This window comes from Contarinia nasturtii, unplaced genomic scaffold, assembly GCF_009176525.2.
Source record: "Contarinia nasturtii isolate CC-2019 unplaced genomic scaffold, AAFC_CNas_1.1 Cnas_scaffold_1699, whole genome shotgun sequence".
Lineage (NCBI taxonomy): Eukaryota > Metazoa > Arthropoda > Insecta > Diptera > Cecidomyiidae > Contarinia > Contarinia nasturtii.
The window spans coordinates 3,271,228-3,292,412 of record NW_022199032.1 but is presented as its reverse complement, the minus strand read 5'-3'; the positions used below and the strand labels follow the sequence as shown (position 1 = coordinate 3,292,412).

The following is a 21,185-nucleotide window of genomic DNA, read 5'->3' as shown; positions in this document are numbered from 1 at the left end:
TGAAGTCAAGTAAAGGCTCCACAAGAATCCTTTGTAGAAATAACAAAACGGGATGTAAAGAGTTGAAACGTATAAATTTGTAAAATCTGAATATATGGTTCATTCAGAATTATTTTGCCATCGAGAAAATATCGTTCGAAATTTGAATACCAAATTTTTTGCGAAATTTGAAGAAAATCCATGTTAACCTAGTGAAGCCGTAAGCTCCAAATCGAATTTCAATTATGACAGTTTTTGCCGTTGGCATGTGCTCTATTCAAATATGTCACAAGCACACGAAACAAAAATATTTGCCATAACACTCAAAATATTTATTTTAAAAATTAAAACAAACATTTCCAGCTGAACCAACTGAGGTCGGATTTAAATAGAAATCTGATACTAAAGCGTATCAGTATTTTCGGTGAATTTGATTGAGCATCGAACGATGTGCTTATTGTTGTTATTTTTGGCTACAATCAAAATGTGCTTTCTAGAAAAGATAAATTTGTCATGAATTGACCTTTGGAAATAATCAGTTGAGATACTCAGTAAAGAATTTGATGATCGATTTTTATGTGTAGGCAGACAATATATTTGGATTTTGTCATCTGGATATTTCAGCTCATCTGGATGACGTCAGGCGATGATACGGAGTGAAAACAATAGAAGTGATTGTTATAGTTATGGTTGTATTTTTAAATCTATACAGTACAACAATCACTTCTATTGTTTTCATTTCGTATCATCGCCTAACGTTATCCAGATGAGCTTAAATATCCAGATGACAAAATCCAAATATATTGTCTGTGTGTAGGCGATTTATCAAAATGTCCATATGAAAAGTGATACTTCATTGCGATATGTGCTTTATACACACAGATGAATTCCATTTATATTACCAGTACATTTTTGAGAAATGTTAAACCATAACCACGATTATGATTTTCCTACTCATTTTTTTTTCTTTATTAAGCGTCAACACTCAATAAAAGAACCTTCTCTACATGCGCAAAGCACTTACATTAGTTTTGAAACATAGTAGATTTCTCTCTGTGTACTATTATGCACTGCCATATATAGTCCCAATTAACTTTGATGGTGCCCCAAAGAATATGATTTAACCAAAAATATGCAAAAGCTCTTAGCCCGTTATTGTTTTGTATAATTTTTCTCTTGCGACTTATAAAATTTGAGATACCGGCCGACAAAGTGCATCAAAATGTCAATCGAGTTAAAGTCTGCGTTCCCAACATTTCAAATGTTAGATGTGGTTAGGGAAAAGTGACATATTTCACTTGTTCAAAAGCAGACATTAGGCTCGAGCTATGCATATAGCGGCTGCTATTTTATAGGTGCTATTCATAGGCGCTATTTAATTTGTGTGCTGTGTTTAACACCGAGTTGGAATATCATAGCCTACTATTCTTTTGTACATTTGAATGTGAGTACGAGAGAGATGTAGAAAATAACGCACAATATGCATAAATGCATTAAAACGAGATAAATAGCGCCTATGAATAGCAGCTATGAAATAGCAGCCGCTATATCTATAGCTCAAACCTAATGTCTGTTCAAAAGAAACAAAAATACATGCAAAATTGGTTGCACCACAACTGGCATTGTGGTGCACCACAACATAATGTAATAAAATATGTAGTTGGATTTCAATTTCAGTTGGAAATAGTACCACATATAATTCCATCTTTCAAACAACCAGATGCAAATTGCAGCTATTTTATTTTGTCGGGAAAAATATAAATTCTTATACTGAATTTCACATGTAATTTGTCATCATTTATCGCTGGAATTCGTAAATCCAGAATTCTGAAAATAGTTTGTATTGGTGTCAAGTAAAGCGGTTGGGGAAATATATATTATTCACTGGAAAATATTGTGATACAGTAGACCTTCGTCAACTTGAAATTCGATAATCAGAATTCTTCAGAAATTCAAACCATAGCTCTTGAAATTGACGAGGGTGGGTGATAATGTCAAAATGTTGAAGGGTAAGAGAATTAACATTTTTACATGCAAATCAAATCGAATGGCAACGAACTTTATGGAACAAATGGCTTTATATTAATGAAAGCAAACTATGAACGAACTTTACGTTTGCAAGCGACTTAAGCATAGTTCATGTATTTTTTCGATCGTATTTATCGATATGTCATCATTTGAATGAGAGTCTACTGTAATTGTTCATCGATAAACACTGGTCACATAACAAAAACGGTATAAACGACAAAATTAACTCATTCTCTTGTTTACGCTTGAATTTCATATTATGGCACTGCATGGAAATCATGTTATGTGTTCATCGGGGAATTTCCAAAGAGACGCCTGCAGTAGCACTTATTATAATTTAAAATAAAAAAAAACCATAATAAGGACAATGACTGTTAAATGACGAGATCTTTTAAATAATGTATCATAGTAGACATAGTACAAGGAAACATAATAATCGACTTGGGATCCCTTTTTGATTAATTGAACTGAATTCTCTGACCAATTATTTTAATACCTGTCTCACGTTGATTTAACTTCTTGCCAAAAAAAGTGGTTTAATGTGCACAGATAAGCGTTACCGAGAGGAGAAAAACGACTTCTTTGATGAAGAGGTCAACAGAATCATAAACTAGAATAAATATTCTTTTCCGCTTGTAACTTAATTCTGTATCAAAGTTTCATTTTCTTAAATGATTTTGCTCAATGTCTCCGCATAGGCTTATATTGATTTTTGTGCGTTTCCATTGCAAACCATCTGGATTCTGTGTGTTGGACACTACTGCGAAACTAATGAATCATGTAGAAACTTTTTTTTTTTTTTGAAAAATCGTTATTTATACAGTGAATGCAGACATGATAAGGTTGTGTGTGTCTGCGATCGGCTTGAACATTAATTCAAGTGATACAAAAGACATTTTACACGTAGTTTTTGTGAAAAATTATCCCAATATAGATCGAATGTAATATAAGTATGTGTTTGTGCGTGCGTAAGTGAGAAGTTTTATGGCTTTGTAAAACATTTTTTTTTTGCAATTTATTTTAGTGGAACAAATGTTTTGACGAGCATCATAAAAAGTTATTCGAAACGCACACATGACATTAACGCAAACCATGGTTATCACACACCAGCGAAGCGGATGAAACATGTACTAAAAAAAATTATTGTATACACTTCGAATGGAGTGTGCTCATTTCTATTTTTACAACATTCCGGACAAAGTTCCATACAACACATTTAGATCGATCAATGTGTGTATGTGTGTGTACATTCATTGTCATATTTTGGTTCCCATAAAATCATCATACAAATATTCCTGGCCATTTTGGGCAATTTCATGAGCCGCACATGTACAAGGGTAAATTAAGTGAAAATAAAATCCCTAACGTATGAAATTAAGCGTCCAAAAACATGGTTAAAGACCACTACAATTGACTGATTTGTGATGTTATTCCACTTCAGATGGGAATATAACCGGCCACTATTACGCTGCCCGCTAAATAAAGCTCGTTTACGAGTTCATTGTGTGAATTTTATTTGCAGTTTTTTTATTACAATCGGAAACTGAAACGAGAAGCACACACCAACATGACATGCTTATAAGTGAGTTTATCAAGTGTCACATTTGATGCTCCCAGTAGATATTTGTCTTACACGGAATTGTTCAGGAAAAATACTCAACATTTGTGGGGAATGTAATTCCTGTCCCAGATGCTTTACTCAATTGCCAATCCTAAAATAAAACCAAACAAAAAATGTTCAAGCAAACAGCATTTATATTGCCATCTATACTGCTACTTTACGTACTTTGAAGTTTTTATATGCTTGATGTGATAGATTCTATTTGTTTTAAATTCATAGCTGTGGATAATGGCGGCTCAAAAGGTGAACAATACCAAAATGTTAAAATTAAGTGTACAATCACTTTTAGTGAGTGTACCGGAGTGTACACTCTTGAACTTATGTGTACAACACTATTTCGACATGAAACACAGTCTTTCTATAATGCGAATTTAGCGAAAGTATGAGTTTATTTATAGCTAGCTCTCTCATAATTGTTTTGAACCCAAATTCGCAGAAATTGTATATGGATTCAATTCAAATGACTTTATTAGTCCTGACGAAATCTGAAAATCTTGTTATATGAAATTAGAGAAAAAAAAAACAAAGGTAAAAGCACGAGCAAGCGAATGGAAATGTGTATACGGTCGGATCGATATAAATGGTTATTTCAATAAATGTAATGCGTGGGTGTAAGAAAAACTATGTGAAAATTTACATTTGAAGTAGAAGTTTATGCGATTTTGGCACGACAATCGATTTGAACTCTTATGGTTAAAGAACTCCCATTCTACAGAATTTGATTTTATGATTTTTTTCTATTCAAATGCAGCATCAAAATTTTCTTTCTTTTTTCACATTCAAATATTATAGAAATTGAGGAGAGGATTTGGCAGCGCTTTGTTCAAGTATTTTCTGCTGTTTAACCTCTAGATTTTTATGATGGATGAATGATATTGGAGAAAAATGTCGACGCTAATTGTACTTCGGTTTTCTAATTATGTACATCAAACTTCAAGTATGACTAAAAATCGTTTTGCTCGGCTTGGCACAAACTTTTTAGTATGAATATTGATGAGAGTAATTTTTCACTTGTTATTTTTGTGTCACAACTTGTGTTGTGTTTACGCCGTATCGCGGATTTTTCAAGTATGTTTCTGAATGTTTGTGTACATTTTTTACATTTTAATCCATTATTAATAGAAATTGAGTTTTCGTACATCATGGCTAGTGTATACAATAGGTGCTAAAAAAACATTTTCACTTACCTAGTACTATCCAAATGACAATGCAATTTCCAATAATGGCAATCAACAGCATGCTACCGAAAAGAAAGGCCCACAATACTTTTTGTTCCCAGGGGATTTCGTACGGTCTCTTAGGTGACGGTTTAAAGCAATCGGTTATAAAATCTCTGTAAAAATGTGTAAGCTATATTTTTCATTGGAATCATAAATATATTTGATAAAGTAAAAAAGAGCAAAAAATGTTGTTTGTTAATTGTGTTAATTACGCACTTATTATCAATTTAAAAAATTGGCAATTTTTAAACTTCACTATTATACTCTTTTTTTATTGCATTAAATTGAAAAATGAATACAATAGTATTGCTTAAGATTTAAAAATCTTCCGAAATAAATTCCTCAAACGAAATGATTTTTATTCTACAAAAGCATAAAACCGGAAATATTCCCATCCCGATCAAAGTTGCCTTTCTGTTAAATCAATTTGAGTGCCGAGAATAAGCTACGATCCTACGCATTTTTAGATAGAACTGCATCTCATATTCAATTTGTACGATGTTTTTTTTTCATCCCATGTACTTCACTCGCAAATACTTCGGTTGCTTTCAGTTCGAAGCAATTAATTCGCTTCGTTAGAATAACTCGATTTTACTCTTAGGATTTTGTTGATTTTTTTTATATAAAACCGCATACATTTCGTTCAATAAAAATCATACCTATATCAAAAGTACTTAATTCAAGACGAGCAATGGATAAACAAGTTAGCAAAGATTCAAACTCAATTCGACTAAATATATCAAATTAGGTTTTTCAAAGTAAGTTTCGTAAAAAAGGGATATAATATTTGGCGAATAATGCCGAAAGAAGGATTTGTATTCGCTTCCTGATTATTTGCTTGTAATGTTATGTGCGGTTAAAATAAAGCAGAAACCATTTGAATTCAGTGGTTGAAAGCTGACGCACATATAAAGTGCTTTTTGTCCTCGTTCTTATTTTTCGACTATTTTTAGCTTTTGTTTTGGCCAACTGTTATCGATCCCACAATTAAATAGCGAAATGTTTGAAAATGGGATATAATTACATGTTGTCGATAATATTGTCGTAATTTGTTAAAATGCGAAACTTACCTGGCACTGGCGCTGGTTGGTGCATTTCCATATACGGAATATTCAGCCGTTAAAATGGTCGGTCCATTAGTTAGATTTAATTCTGCTATTGGATTGAAGGCACTCACACCATTACTATCATTGATATAGATTTTGAATGGATAAGTTTTCAATGCTAATAGCATACAATTGACAACAGTTGTTGCATGCGAATCCATTATTGTTTGCGTGTATCGATGTGGATTGAATGTTTTCTGCTTCCTCTCCTTCTTCTTCACCTCCCTCCTGCCTATTTAACAAATATATTCCACCAAAATTATCCAATAATTCGCATCTTTTGGTTTCTGAAATGAAATGAAAAACAAAGCTTATGAAAGGAAAAGTCGTATTGTAACCGAATGTAATGCTACACGGTATCTATGCTAAATGGCTGGGTGACAGTAATTATCATGAAAACGGCAAATTATTATGACGAATAAATGGCAACACTCGTTGGTGCTATTTGACAAGTCTATGCGGCTCGCAAGCAATTCCCAATGAAAATCTCTCGGTTACTTGGTTCAAGTGAAGCTTTATGTTCCATGAGATTTGTTTCACATTTTTCATCTTAATATTGTCCAGGTCAGAGCAATAAAAATGATGGCACGCAACACGAATAACATTTTTTTTCACTTCTTTCCATTGTTATAGTTCAAAAAAGAAATCAAAAAAGATAACTGAGCGCCTGTAAGAGTAATTTTACTTCCGCTAGGTTATATGCATTTGACATTACAAAGATCAATATGACAGTGACCTTAAATTTATTCATATAATAAAAACCGATAACGTGGTAAAAAGATACAACAACAAAAGCAAAACGTCTGAAGCCACAAGACGTATAACAAAAAAAAAAAGAAGAGAAACGACGATGGTGTTTGGAGTGGGCATATGAAAAAAATTGCGCCGAGAGAAAATGGCCAAAATTAATGGTGATGACGAAATGATGAGTGAATGCGACCGAGACAACATCAAAATGATATCATAAAACCAACCCAAAATAGTTGATGTTGTTGAGAATTCTTTTGGTTAGCTAACGAAATTTAACCAAAAATATGGGACAGAAAATTAAATTTTTTATGACAACATGATTCGTAATAGTAATCCTAATTAATTATGTCGCTGTGGACAGTAAAATTAGAAGCCACAGATGTGATATGGCAATTATACCACTTGAAATACAAGTGAATGTAATGCCCAGCACGCCATTAAATCGTTTATTCTTTCAACACATTTTTATATTGAAACATTGTTGCTTTTTTTTTCACTTCGCTTCGTTTGACGAATTTCTTTAAAGTAATAATTTAATTTTGATTTTTTTTTATTAAATGCAAACTTTTACCGCAAAAAAGATGAATAATGTGTCTCGTTTACATTTGAGCCTATTAGATCAATTTAAATTACCAAAGTTGCATTTACTGTATGCGTGTGGAGCTAAAAGCTATTACTGTAGATTTTTCTTGAAAAATTGACACGAAATCCGTTCGCACGTTACTTGCAAAATTTCAATTAAATCAATTGCCTTATATTTTCGGATCACTGGTGTTGACATCTATGGAAAAGCTGCACGGACTCACAATATAATTTCATGGCAACAATGTAATTTAAATCTCCAATCTATTCATATTATTACACTTTTCGTTCCTTTCGTTTCGAACTATGTTCAATATAGTTGATAGCCCATATGAAAAATTAACGCTATGCTCGTCAAATCGATGTTATTTGACGCTATTCCATGTATATATAGAATTGTACATTATCTTTCACAGTGGTGTGCATGCGTCGTCTACTGTGATTGAGTTGCAATTCAAATCAATACACAAAACATAACAGGCAACTAAGCGAGTATCACTTACAGTCGGCTTTCAACGCGACTCGATTTATGAATGTTTGACAAATACATATTTTCTCCACGTAACCATCTCTACATGGTCTAACATGTTACAAGGCAAAGTCTACAAGGCAAAGCCACATATCATATAATATAAAATATTTGTGTGTTTTTTTCAATTTTTTTTATTTATTATAAATTCTATTAATTATTTTCGTTATTATTATTGCAAAACTTATTCAATTTATACAATTTTGCAATTTTATTTGCAAGAAAAAAATATATTAGAACCTGGCGTGAAAGAGATGGCGCTTCTTAAATCGAGTCGCGTTCAAATACATTGTCAATATACAACGCAAGTGATACTCGCAACTAAGTATAGCGCGCGTATTGGTGTATATGTGGCCGCATGCTTGCGTTTGCACCACTGTAAAACATAATGTACAATTCTATATACACATGGAATAGCGTCGAATAACGTCGATTTGACGCGCATAGCGTTGAAGTTTCATATGGGAGATCAATGCAACTCGATTCAACTTTGAATGATTTCGGTCCTATTTCATATGTCCAGACCGGCGTTTATAATCTGTATGTCATAATTTTTAATTTCCGAAGAAAATGAAAAAAAATTCAAAGAAAAAACATTATGCGACGCCACGTCACATAATTCAAATTCTAACTCGAATTACCATTAAATGTCTCGAATGAAATTGTAACACATTATTTTCATTTTCGATTAAACAAATGAGTTAATATTATGAAAAGACTTTGATGTCATACTTAAGCATCACCTATTCAAGGAACTGACTGAGAAATATAAGAACTCTTTTCTTTTTATGTCCAAAGTCGACCAAGTGACGCATGCTGTTGCTTGTTCGGGCGATTTTATTTTCATGAGAACATTTTGTTTCATTATCACGTCAGCGGTGATTTAAATTTGCGATGGTTTCGTTTGAAATATTCGTAAATTAGTGCAAATTTAAAACATAACCGTCTATCATCGTGTTGTTATATCATTGTTATCTCGAGGTGTCCTCATTCATCAATGACACGTTGCCGTGATGAAATTGACAATGAGCACGTCAAATTAATCTAAATTCTCCGACGTTCCATTAACAAAATCAAATCGCGTGTTCTTTCCTATAATTGTGATGCTCGTAACATTGCTTTAAAATTACGTGAGAAGTTTGCGTTTTTTTTATCTACCATATTATTTGTATTTATTCTAGTTTATCTCTATGGAGAATACTTGCTGGTTGATTCCAATTACATGACGTTCGCGCGGGTACTGCTGCCATTACTTAGTAAACACTATTCAAAGAGACAATCTCTTCCATTTCAAGTGATATGGATGGTGTGTTTTTGTTTTTGCACAAACAATGTTGACATGAATGTCGCAACCAAAAATTTCGCATCTCAAAATTCACATGAAGTTTTACAATCAAAAAATTTGTTTTGGTTAAACTCATCGATACCGCACATACATAGGTTTAAAATTTCAAAATTCCCCGTAGAGACGTTGCAAAAGTATTTTAATAAAAAAAAAACAACAAATAAACATGTGCATGTGAAAAGTCAATTTTGTACCACTTTTAATTTATTTTGGGTACGAGAGAGATGGGATGAAAGAATAAAAAAAAAAATAACAACATGGAACTCCCAACAGTATATCATCACTAAATTGAAACGAAAATATTGCAATATTGCCATAATAATTCGTTATAATTTTGCTGAATCAACAGAATTTTTTAATAATGATGGTACTTGGAAATATGAAAGCACTTCCAAAATATACGTTCACAAATCAATTTAGTTACAGCGAGTACTTTCAATTTCAATACAAAATTTACCACAAATATTCGGTGCTTTTCATTCTATTTTCTCGCACAATTAATGTGCACAGCCATTTGTGGGATTTCATTTATTGTATTTTGAGTAGGTTAATGTGCTTCCTCGATCTAGAAATTCCATTTTCTGACCTAAACAACACATGTTACTGTGTTGGCTATTTTTTCGAAGAAGACAACAAAATAAACGAATTTTCTCTATGTCTCCCTCACTCTCTGTACAAACAACATCATTGTATAATTCAATATCGTGTCCAAATAAATTATTTCCTTTTTTTTTTCAATGCACACAGCCGAAAGAAGCTATTTTTCTCCATGTATCTAGTTTGATGGGTTGGCCATTGGAATAAATATTGTATGGCGAAACGTCTCATATGAAAAATTGCGATAAAGTAACTCTAAATATCTATTGAAAATATCGAGAGGAGAGTATGTTTTTATTCAGACATTACTCAGCCATAAGCGCTGAATAACATACTCTCTTCTCGATATATTCAATAGATATAACGTTGATATCATAAATATATGAGACAGGGCTATTTTTATGGCAGAAAAATGAAGAAAAAATTACAAATTGTTATGCCAAACAAAAATTGCTCAAATATCATATCAGTAAATCAATCCGGAAATTATGATAATAATTTTTCGTTGAAAATGCCTTGTTTGAAATGGATCGTTGTTTCGTGTTTTCCATTCTTTCTTACTTTCTTCATTTGAAATGAAAATTTATGATTTTCAACGGGATTTTTTTTGTATGTCTTCGGATTTGGTTGCATGCATTTTGCTTATTCAATAGAAATAAAAGTTTCGTATGGGTGTGTGTGTATTTCAATCACCAGATGTGAATTTCACCGAAAAATTTAAATAAACCTGAGTAAGCAATATAAGGCGGAAAGCAGCATTCATTTCAAACATGAGAAAATTCTAATAAATTTGGTTGTGAGCGTGCAACAGCAGTAGCAGCAGTTTTCCATCGATGCAACAACAAATTAAATGAGCATTTGAAACAATCAAACAAAACTGAATTAGAATTTAACTTTAGTTCACATTATTAATACGCTCTCGCTCTGCATTTCCAGATGTGTAACCCAAATTTATTGCATCAAATGGCTTCAATATATAATTGTAACTCTTTTCAAAATGGGTAAACATTTAAAACCAAATAACTACACACTGGAAACTTTTCGGATTAAGATGTGTACCCTTGACGGTAATATGTATTGTACAAATTTAAACTTTAACTGAATCACACAATTAAAGTGAAAGTTCAACAAAAAGATGTATACAAGTTACCCTACAACATTTCTCTCGTCATTCTGAACAACTTTGCCATACATCACTTTTTGATCCAATGAGGTTTTGGACAAGTTGGGTACTCCCTCCAACTAATACCCAAGGGGGCAACCCCCCTTTTCACTAAATTATTTTTTCTTCATTTACTATTGATCTATATAGTTAATTTTGAAATCTGGACGTGATACTACTTGATAATTTCCATTTTGACCCCAAAAATTGACCTTTTACAGGGGCTGATTTTTTTCATACCCCGAACAGGTGCAATACTTTTGATCCTTAAATCAGCTTTCCCCAATTCATCGTTCCCCATCATTTTCATAACTTAAAAAAATGAAATTTCTCAAAAAAATCGATTTAAAGAGGATGTCGTAAAGTGTAGTTGTGCCATTACCGTTACGAAAACTGAATATATATCGTCAATATACACAACTTTATATATTTATCTGTGTTTACACATTAATTGGGCTAAAATAAAATAGCTTCTTTTTTGTTTCTGTTTCAAAACGTGTTTTTTGTTTTCATTTCTTTCAACATTGCGCGTCATTCATGTTTGTAAAAAAAAATTGTGAATTACCAACATTCAATGTAAATGCGTCTATGTTTCGTAATCTATTGTTGAATTGAATATTCGAAAAAAGTCGTAATACCATTGCAATGCAAAATTAAAAAAAGGTTCGTAACATTGGCATTTCAGTCGTTTTCGCGCAATCTCTGGAAATTATTTTTCTAGCATAACATAAATAAGAAAAACATGTATAATTGTCTATACATGAGCCTACCACCACCCACACAAAAAACAAACAAACGAGAAATTCACACGTCATTCAACAATATACCATATGACTGACATGATGACATTAGTATAACCAATGAGAGACCCGGTCAACGAACGAATTATATACCAACGCAGTTTTTTTTATCCAATTCGTTTCTAGCATTTTATTCTCATATTCATTGAATTTGCAGCGATAAACTGATATCATATTTTCACCATCTAAAAAAAATGAGCTCGATGAATGTAGGCACTGTTTTTCTGATAAACATTGAAGAAATGCATGCGCACACCTTTCTATATACAGGGTGGCGCATATAATCTGATTTTCCCTTAAGGGTAGGGGTGACTTGGAGGGCAGGGGCCCAAAAATTGTCTCTCGTCATTCTGAACAACTTTGTAGTACATTATTTTTTGATCCGATGAACTTTTGAAAAATTGGGGGCACCTTCACCTCCCCTGGGGAAAAATTCAAAATTCTGCTCCGATAGAAATTTTCTATTTTTCATCCTCAACATACCCCAAAGGGTTTTTCAAAATTCCCACCCCCTGGAAAACCCGATTATATGCGTCACCCTGTATACCAAATCGGTTGAAAGAGAAGGAAATATTTGTGAAGGATAATAGTAAGATATGTACATATATACGTTATACAATCAACTTTTTTCTTCTTCATTACGATGCTAGGGAGCACGTCTTATTTTAAATGAAAATGAATTTCATTTCACCCGTATCAGCAATTTACGAACAAAAGCATTGCGCTTTGAATTGGTATTGTTGAACATCTGGAACAATATCGTTCAAGTAAATTTTATGCAAAAATTAATGCGCAACCAAAAGAAACGGAGAAATACGACTTTTGCACAGATCATAATAGTTTTGCTATTTATTTCATATACTTTGTATTGTGTCTTTAATGTCAATTGCACGTACGTTGGCCTCTCATTCAAAATACAGAACAAGCAATTTATCACGCTGCTTTTTAAAATATAAAATAAATCAAAAAACAAATTGAGAAAGCTTTTCAACTCCAAAATGCCATTTATTCAGTATACATGTCACAAAATAGTTCATCTCGCATACAACCCATTGAATCGAAATGTAAAATGACTCTCGATGAAAATTAAAATCACTCGAAAAGCGAAGAGTGTACTTCAGCCTGAATGCAACTTTGGTAAATTAGCTCCCTTTAAAATTTAAAGAGCTTCGTGTCTTATAAATGCTTCTGAAAATGAATGAACCCAACTGCATGAAACTACCGCTATTTAATTCTTCACCTTTTTTTTGTTAATCCAAACATTTCAAAAGAAACTTGAGGGTCATCGAGAGAAAGTACGCTTTATGTAGTTTTCGTTCGATGAATGTGTTAAAGGAATTTGGCATTGAAAAAAAGCAACAATTTTTCATTCGGATTTACTGTTCTATCTTTTCTCTTCTCACTCTCTCATTCTCTCTCACTTACCCACTCTCTGTCGAATAAATGTTTCATGCATTCATAATATAAATTATGTCGACTGTAGGAGCCATTATGCGCAATTTCCTTCCTATTTTGAAGTAAAGTTTTTCATAAATTGTAGTAATCAGTGCATTACAAGAAAATATTTTTAACAAGTATTTATATAATTATTTATATTAAGTTTTTATATGCGAATAATGTTTTTAATAAAAGATGGTTTTAATTTTATTGAAAATGATTTGCGCAAATTCAAGAGACCTACGTTTATGACATATTTATTTGTTTATAATTTTTGAGTGTGTATTTTTTTGTGAATGAATTGTGTGAGCATTATCATGATTGTTTTATATTTCATGTGGTTGCATACAGTTTTGGTGAGTGTACCACTGATACTATACTTGAAATTGAATACATTGATATGTAAATGTTTTAAAGCTAATATAATCACTTGGGCGAATAAGGTTTGGACGCAGTCTGCTCTCATTTACGGTTTAATAATTCGCGAATTACTATGTGGCTTTGTCAGGGAAAAAATAAATTTGTATTTTGAGGCATTTTCATGTAGACGGTTTTTGTTTTGCGTTTTTTTTTTGTTGGTCTAAAGTGCCCTTCAACATTTTTTAGTATACATTTGGAGGATGGAATTGAAATTGAGCACCCATTTTCACCACTCTAGCTACATCCAAAACGAAATATTCGTGCATTGATGTGACTGGCATTATTATATTCACTGTTATTTCGTGGTATGTTTTTGTTTTCTATGTGAAACGACGAATTCATTACAAACTCGACAATGGTACTAGGTTATTCAATTTCACCAATGTATACGTTGTGATTCGTAGCCATAGTAAAAAAATGAATACCATTTGCACAGGACAAAAAATGACAAATGATTTTTTTTTCTGTAAAAATAGATTCATCCAAACAAAAAAAAAAGAATCACTAAAGTTTTCATTTTCGTATGTAGAAAATACGTTGTTGCTATGGATTGCGACAATAATCAATCTTGAGTGCGTTGTTTGTATTACTCTTATTATAGAGAATATGCTTTATGGATTTCGTTATGAACCATATCGCTAAATTTACTATCAATTTCATTTTTTTTTTTGTATATTCAAGAATTGAAATAAATGAACAGCCATAGTAACGTCTTTCTGACGGAGTTTTTCGAATAATGGTACAAAAAAAACAATGTTGAAAAATAAAGTTGAATCGTCTTGAGCAAAGCTTCATGACCGCAGTCAAGTGTAATTTAAGTTGGAAAGAGTTCATACATACGCGGTTTATGATACGACGATTACCATCCATACCACACTGATTCAATGAGAGAGATGCAAGAGAACGTCTGAAAAATGAACAACGCGAAAAAAGACACTCAAATGCACCGCAAAAACTAAAAAGTAAAGTAGAAGTAAAGGAATGAAAAAAAAATCAAGAAAAATGGAAATGGAGATAAAACAACAGTTTACTCATGTCAAAATGAAATAAATCGATTTCAAAGAATTTAACAATGCTCCCATCGTAAACGATGAAATAAAAGTAAAATACAACTGCAACAAAAAAGGAGGAGAATGAAAAAAAATTCTTTTTATATACACCGTCCTCACAAACTGAATTATTAAATAACACTTTTTATAGGTTGCAATCAAGATGAACACCATCAACATGCCTTCATGTGTAACATACTCTAGTTTTCTACTCCAGCTCTGACGTCTTCAAATCGTTTTTCTTCTCTCTCTCTCTCTCTCTCTCTCTCTCTCTCTATCTCTCTCTCGCTCTCTCTCTCTATCTCTCTCTCTCTCTCTCTCTCTGTGTGTGTGTGTGTCTCACTCTCTTGAACATAATATTCAATACGATGCACATTGCTGACGTTCATACACACAATGTAGTGAAACCAAACACTTGACATCGCTGTGGAAACTTCAAAGGGCAAGACAATTTAACTGAAGTAAACACTAAATGACAGCTAGTCATTGGAAGTGCGATAAAAGAAAAGAATGTATGAAGCACATAGCACCCACACACACACATACGTATATGGCAAAATTGAAGATACAGAAGAGCAACATATACCAATAGTTGAAAGCTACTTATCGATATTATCTCAACAAATTTATTTATTCCATGAAATTTCGGTTGGGAGAGAGAGAGAGATAGAGAGAGATAAAGAGAGAAAAAAGGGAGAGGAAGAGGGAAGAAGATAAAAGGAGAAAAAAGAAGAAAAAAAACAATAGATGTGAGAAATTCATCTTATATATATATATATTCACATTCTCGCTTTGTCTGCTCAAAATGCCTTAAAGAATTAAAGTACCGTTATTTATACTGCATACATTTCAAATTTACAGTCATTCACTCCTCTTACATTATCGATACCACCACGCTTCATTCATACCGAACTTCGTTATGTTTTTTCCCACAATTTGTGAATAATGCAGAGCAAAAAAACGAGCTAAGCAAAAAAAAATCGAGCAGTGCCGCACAGTAAAAACAATAGACGGATGAAATGCATACTCTGAACGAGACAAAGCAGAAGTACGCTAGCAAACGAAAACGCTTTACAGCATAAAAACATAAAATGAAATCAATAGCTGTTACAATTTCAACGAAATAGACGAAGCGATACAAACGAAATAAAAAAAGTGCCCACAAAAAAGCGCGTTTAACTTTCTACATACACACCATACGAATGAATATAAGGTACTGTTTGTACAAAATCATACACAACACATCCGTTCAAATACTCAATCATCAATGGTTATGGATATCGTCAGAACATATTTAAATATGTAATTCGTTTTCGTTTCGTTTCGATGCATCATTGTCTTATTCGAAGAGATTTCGTAACTTTGTAATACGCAATGTACGAAACCACTTTTGTTTATAGTTTAGATTTGGGGGCGGGGATGGGTTTGTGTAATTTCTGTAATTCATCAGACAATTTAAATCAGACATCCAACGATATTTGGCGATGGCATTTTATTTGTTAGATTATCCAACTTGAATCACAAAATTGCTCATTCGTTTATAGTCGGATTGGTTTGATTTGATTAAAGCGCTCTTATGAATGACAATAACAACCGAACAAACAAAAAGAAAAAAAAAATTATTTCAGTTTCAAGTTGACAATATACGTGTTCGATTTAAGTAATGGTGCAGTCATTTCATTTGTGAAATTGCTGATGAAATTTCCGAACAATTTTTGCTTAGAATCGATACATTTTGCGCCATATAAAGAATGCCATGAAGCAGAAAGAAATAGAAAAAATGAGCCGTAAATATAGAGAAAAGCCGTTGGCTGTGACGGCGACTAGAGAGAATGATGTTAGTCTATTCAGTAGTGGATGGCTCAAGCGGATATCCTTATTGCTAAATTGAAGCATCGACTTATTGAATTATTGAAGCAGATTATTATATTTGTGGGCCCTTGGCCCGCAGTTGAAATTGCAACGAAAAAGCCTCCATTAAAATAAAGAAATTAAATTAAACTCCGTCGCAAACTTTGTACATATTCTTTTTGGCATACGCAATCCATTTGATATACACTTCGTAATTAATTTGGGAATTTTGCTGGGTTTCGTGTGAGTAGACTTACATGATTTGTCGCCTCATTTCAATGCCGATTACAAACACATGAAAAGTTGAAAAAGGGGGACAACAACAAAAACACCATTGGATGTCAAATTTTACGAATGTTTTTTTTTGCTCTAATCCAAATTGCTGAGAATAAATTAATATTAGAATTGAAAATGATAGCGAAAATTAAATAAAGGGAAGCTAACAGCACTTGAGTGACGTTCAATCCTTTCGTCTGAGTGTGATAATACACAGAACAAATAAAAGAAGCAGAAAGAAATATTGAAAACAAGCTACATTCGTCTTATTAGAATTGCACACAACTGATCTTCTTTCGCTACTGTTGCCTTTTTCATGGGATAAATATGAGCATTACACATCAAATCAATTTATCAGCATTGCGTTTTTTTATTTCGCATGAAAGTTGTGTAAACTTCTTGTTGTAAGTGTAATTGTTCTTGTCATTTAAATCGCTGCGTCTGGCATTTGAATTGTGCCTGTTTTTCGTCATTTCTGTTCGCTTTCTAAGACGTAACATAAAATAAAAACAAACAATCCGTACCCCATCTGAGATGGTTGCAGTTCAATTTTCTCATCATGAAAGAATGATATTCACATCGTGCATATGGCTTTGTAATGTGTTGGAATGATGGCATACGTTGATGATTAGAAAACTTATGGAATAGATAAAACAAAAACTTTTGGCCGGCGAGAGAATGTCGAAGACAAAAACGATGCGAAACATTTTCATCGATTTCATGGCACAAGAATCTGAGAAGCATGAGTTTTTCACACTTCAGTGTTTATTAAAAGAAAACCACATTAAATGCGACGTATTTATTCCCATCTGAATGCATGAATGCTTGTCATTTCAATTCATACCGCAAAAACATACTTTTGCTGCAAAAGTTTCGTTTCATGTCTGTTGCACTCATTCGTATATTGTAATGTACAAGATCTACAACGATTTACAGTATTTTATGGGACAAATTCAATGAATATGTCAATTTAACACTAAAACAAATGAACACATTGCCGGAAATCGTATGATATATTTCATTTTGATTTACACACTTCAAATACCGTACGGAATCGGAGTACATTTCCGGTACTATTATTGGATGTTTTTGCTCAAGTTTTTGCTCAAGTTTTTGGTTATAAAAGAGAATATTGCAACTGTTTTATGATCCACAATAAAAGTGGAAATGTGCTTTTATTTGTTCGCTATCTATTCGCCACTCGAACTGACTAACAGTGCAATTGGCAATAATCGCAGTGAATATGGTACTGTATAAGTTCTTGGCAGATTTTTATAACAGATAAATGCGGAATAAAGTGATTTTAAGCTTTCTTTAAATTGACAAAGAAACACACACACACACAGGGGCAAATGAAAACAACAAAAAGGAATATGAAAAGGCAAACACACTCGACCGTAATTGACATACATTGTTATAAATTGGATGGAACTTGGAGAGTGTTGTGAAAACTGAAATCTTATTGAATGTGAAAATGCCATAAGATATCAACCAGAGAATTAACAGGAGGCACCGAAAAATCCTACAATAACAAAATGAGAGCATAAAAACATAATAATTAGATTCCTTCAGCACATTTTTTTGCTATCACTTACAGTCAAATGCACACACTGACGCTGAAAAACACACACGCATACACATACATAAAATGTGTGCTGTCAAATTCACATTGCGCTGTCACATAAACTAAAAAAAGGATTGATACAAAACCAAAGTAAAAGATGCCAACAGATTCGGTCTTCCATTATTTTTTCTGAATTATGTTTAACAATTGTTCACATATGAATACCTTTGAAACGTAAAGAGTCAACATGAAATACTAAACGCATTCCGTAGTCTGTTTGGGATTTGTTTATGTCCTTTTTCCCTTCATTCGCTCTCATTTGGCCGATACCCACATTTTATTGAATATCATAGCAAGACCCGGCGGTTTTTTGTGTCTAGATTTCTTTTCTTGAATACATCATTTTGGTGTATAAAAACGATCCATTCGGAGTATTTGGACCAAGAATAAAAAGGATAAGAATAATAAAAGATTGGATATCATGTTGGACTTTTAATATTTATTAACATTACCGTATTTGCTAACGTTTCATAATGTGGCGACCAACGGCAATTATGGCCATTGATACTTTCGACGTTGTTTTCGGTGTCGTCTCCATTCACACGTTTATTTTGCCCGAGAATGTTACAGATTGAGTACCAGTAACTGCCATTGTTTTCGAAAACACTATACACTCCCATTCATGCATCACATTCACATTTGAATTTGAATGGGAGTTCTATTCATACGCACACTCAATAGCACACATGAAATCAGTTCAAATATCGCAACATCGACCAATGAATTCAGTTGAATACACGCATATAAAAAATGTAAAGGTTCTGTATTTTTTACATCTGTAGCGCACAGTTTACAGGTAATGACATAAAACGGAAAAGAATATGACAAAATGGGAATTGCATTGTAATGATAATTTAACACGAGGCACTGTATTGACTTGATGTGTAGAATGGGATATAGAATGGTGCTGTAAATGGATATACAATTTATTTGCGCAATTTAATGATTGAACGTTCTAGATGTATCGAATTATTGACATGATGTGACATTGTATATACAATGTGTATCTAGTTGAATTTTGTATGAGATTACATTCTTTACTAAATAAAACATTATAACTAACGCTAGGGGGTAACCGCGCTTTTAAATATATAGAAATATGAACAAAATCAGGAGATTTCAACGAATTCAAGAGCTATCGAGAGATATGAACGCAAATTTACATTTTTGGGAGATATTCTGATCTAAAAATAATTCTGGATGTAGGCTTTGATGGATCTTTATAATTGAGATATTGTGAGTTTTAATCAGATTTTAAGAATAAAATAAATGTTGGTGGATAAAAAAGCGTATTTACCCCCTAGAACTAACGAAACATAGGAGATGGCACAGAAACCAAACAATGAGTTGATACGCACGATTCTCGGTAAATTCTTAACATTGCCTTGAAATACGTTCTCATCAATCTCAAGTTCTGAAAGTTAACAAGTGTCCACTATTTCATAGGAAAAGTAGCAGCGGCACTCATTTTGTCTGCTTTGTCCGAACGCTCCTGATCTATGACGTGCAGATAATTTGCATAATAACTAGGACAACAGACCCAACAACAATGAAATTGAATGAATTGCAAAACTCCAACGGAGAATCATATGTCAGACCAAATAATAGATTCACGCAGATCATATAAACAATACGTCATTTTTTAAAAATAAATTGAAAAGCAATAAAAATATGTAAACAAAAAGTGTGAATAATTGCATTTTTTGAGAATAAAGAAAACAAAATGCCCACGCTTCGATGTGTTTTCAAATTTTTCATCTTTGCATTTCTGCGAAACGATTATTCCACGAAATCAACGTAAAGCAAAAAGTAAATTTCAACGAACAGCAACGATGACCGAAATGGATGTGAATGATTTTTTCAAAGTTCTTCAAAAAAAATAGACGAACAAAAACAGCAGCAATATCAATAACACCGATCGAATGAAAGTGAGTCGATATCATGTAGAATTGGTGTCATGTAGAAGCGTTCAATATCAATGCAATCCAAGCAAAGCGAGATAAAGATAGAAAAGAATAAAATAATAAAAAAAAAAACGTAGAATTGAATCTACAGAACGCGCTTGTTGATTACTTTGCTTTCAAACACACAAATACATACACCCGCACTCACAAAGCGTGAAGCACTTTGATACACACCAAAAATGGATCTACAACATCGATCCATTGACAACAATGCGAAATGTTATAAATTTTTATAGTAAATTGTTACGGGTTCAGAGTAATTTAGTATTGTGTATGTGTGTTGTTGCTATTGAATCTTATCATTTTTGTTGATTCTCTTTGTTATTTTTCGGTAAATCAAAAGAAAAAGCTGAATGCAAAAGTAAGAAGAGGAAGCAAAAAAATCACCAAATTGGTTTGACTTTCTCTCAATGGCAATGTGAACATAGAGCGGGAAGGAGATTTGCATAAAATATTTCATCAGTTCGATATTATAGGAAAAAGTATGAAAAAAAAAAAACAAATAAATCGCTTTAACAACATTTCACCGAAGGAAATGGGATCCATTGGAATGTAACAAGACCAAATGGAAAGTGAATTTTTGTCATTGCCGTTACAATTTACCAAGTTCATTGTTTTTTTTTTCGTTGCCACCTTTTGTTTGGTTAGACTACGCGAAAATAATGCATATTTCTGTAATCTGTTCATCAGATATTATCACAACTTTTGTTTCTCAACTTTTTTTCTCTGTTTCGTTGTTATTACTTGTTCCGCTTGTTTTTCTTTTTTTTTGTTGATTCTGTTGTTCTCTATTCATTTACATTCTCAGTCCTCCCCATCACCAATGTCACCAATTGCCATTTTCA

The 21,185-nt window shown here is 32.8% G+C and overlaps 1 protein-coding gene across 1 annotated transcript in view; it reads right to left on the bottom strand.

The window, feature by feature from the left end:
• Positions 1 to 18,555, bottom strand: part of LOC116347115 (tachykinin-like peptides receptor 86C) — a 34,181-nt gene extending 15,626 nt beyond the window's left edge. Inside the window, exons 1-4 of the mRNA XM_031777550.1 lie at positions 18,542 to 18,555; positions 14,440 to 14,483; positions 5,919 to 6,186; positions 4,816 to 4,961 (exon numbers count right to left, since the gene is read on the bottom strand). Of these exons, the coding sequence (XP_031633410.1) occupies positions 4,816 to 4,961; positions 5,919 to 6,186; positions 14,440 to 14,446 (421 nt within the window). The 5' untranslated portion in view covers positions 14,447 to 14,483; positions 18,542 to 18,555. The remainder of the gene's footprint in view (positions 1 to 4,815; positions 4,962 to 5,918; positions 6,187 to 14,439; positions 14,484 to 18,541) is intronic.
• Between the last annotated feature and the right edge of the window lie 2,630 nt (positions 18,556 to 21,185).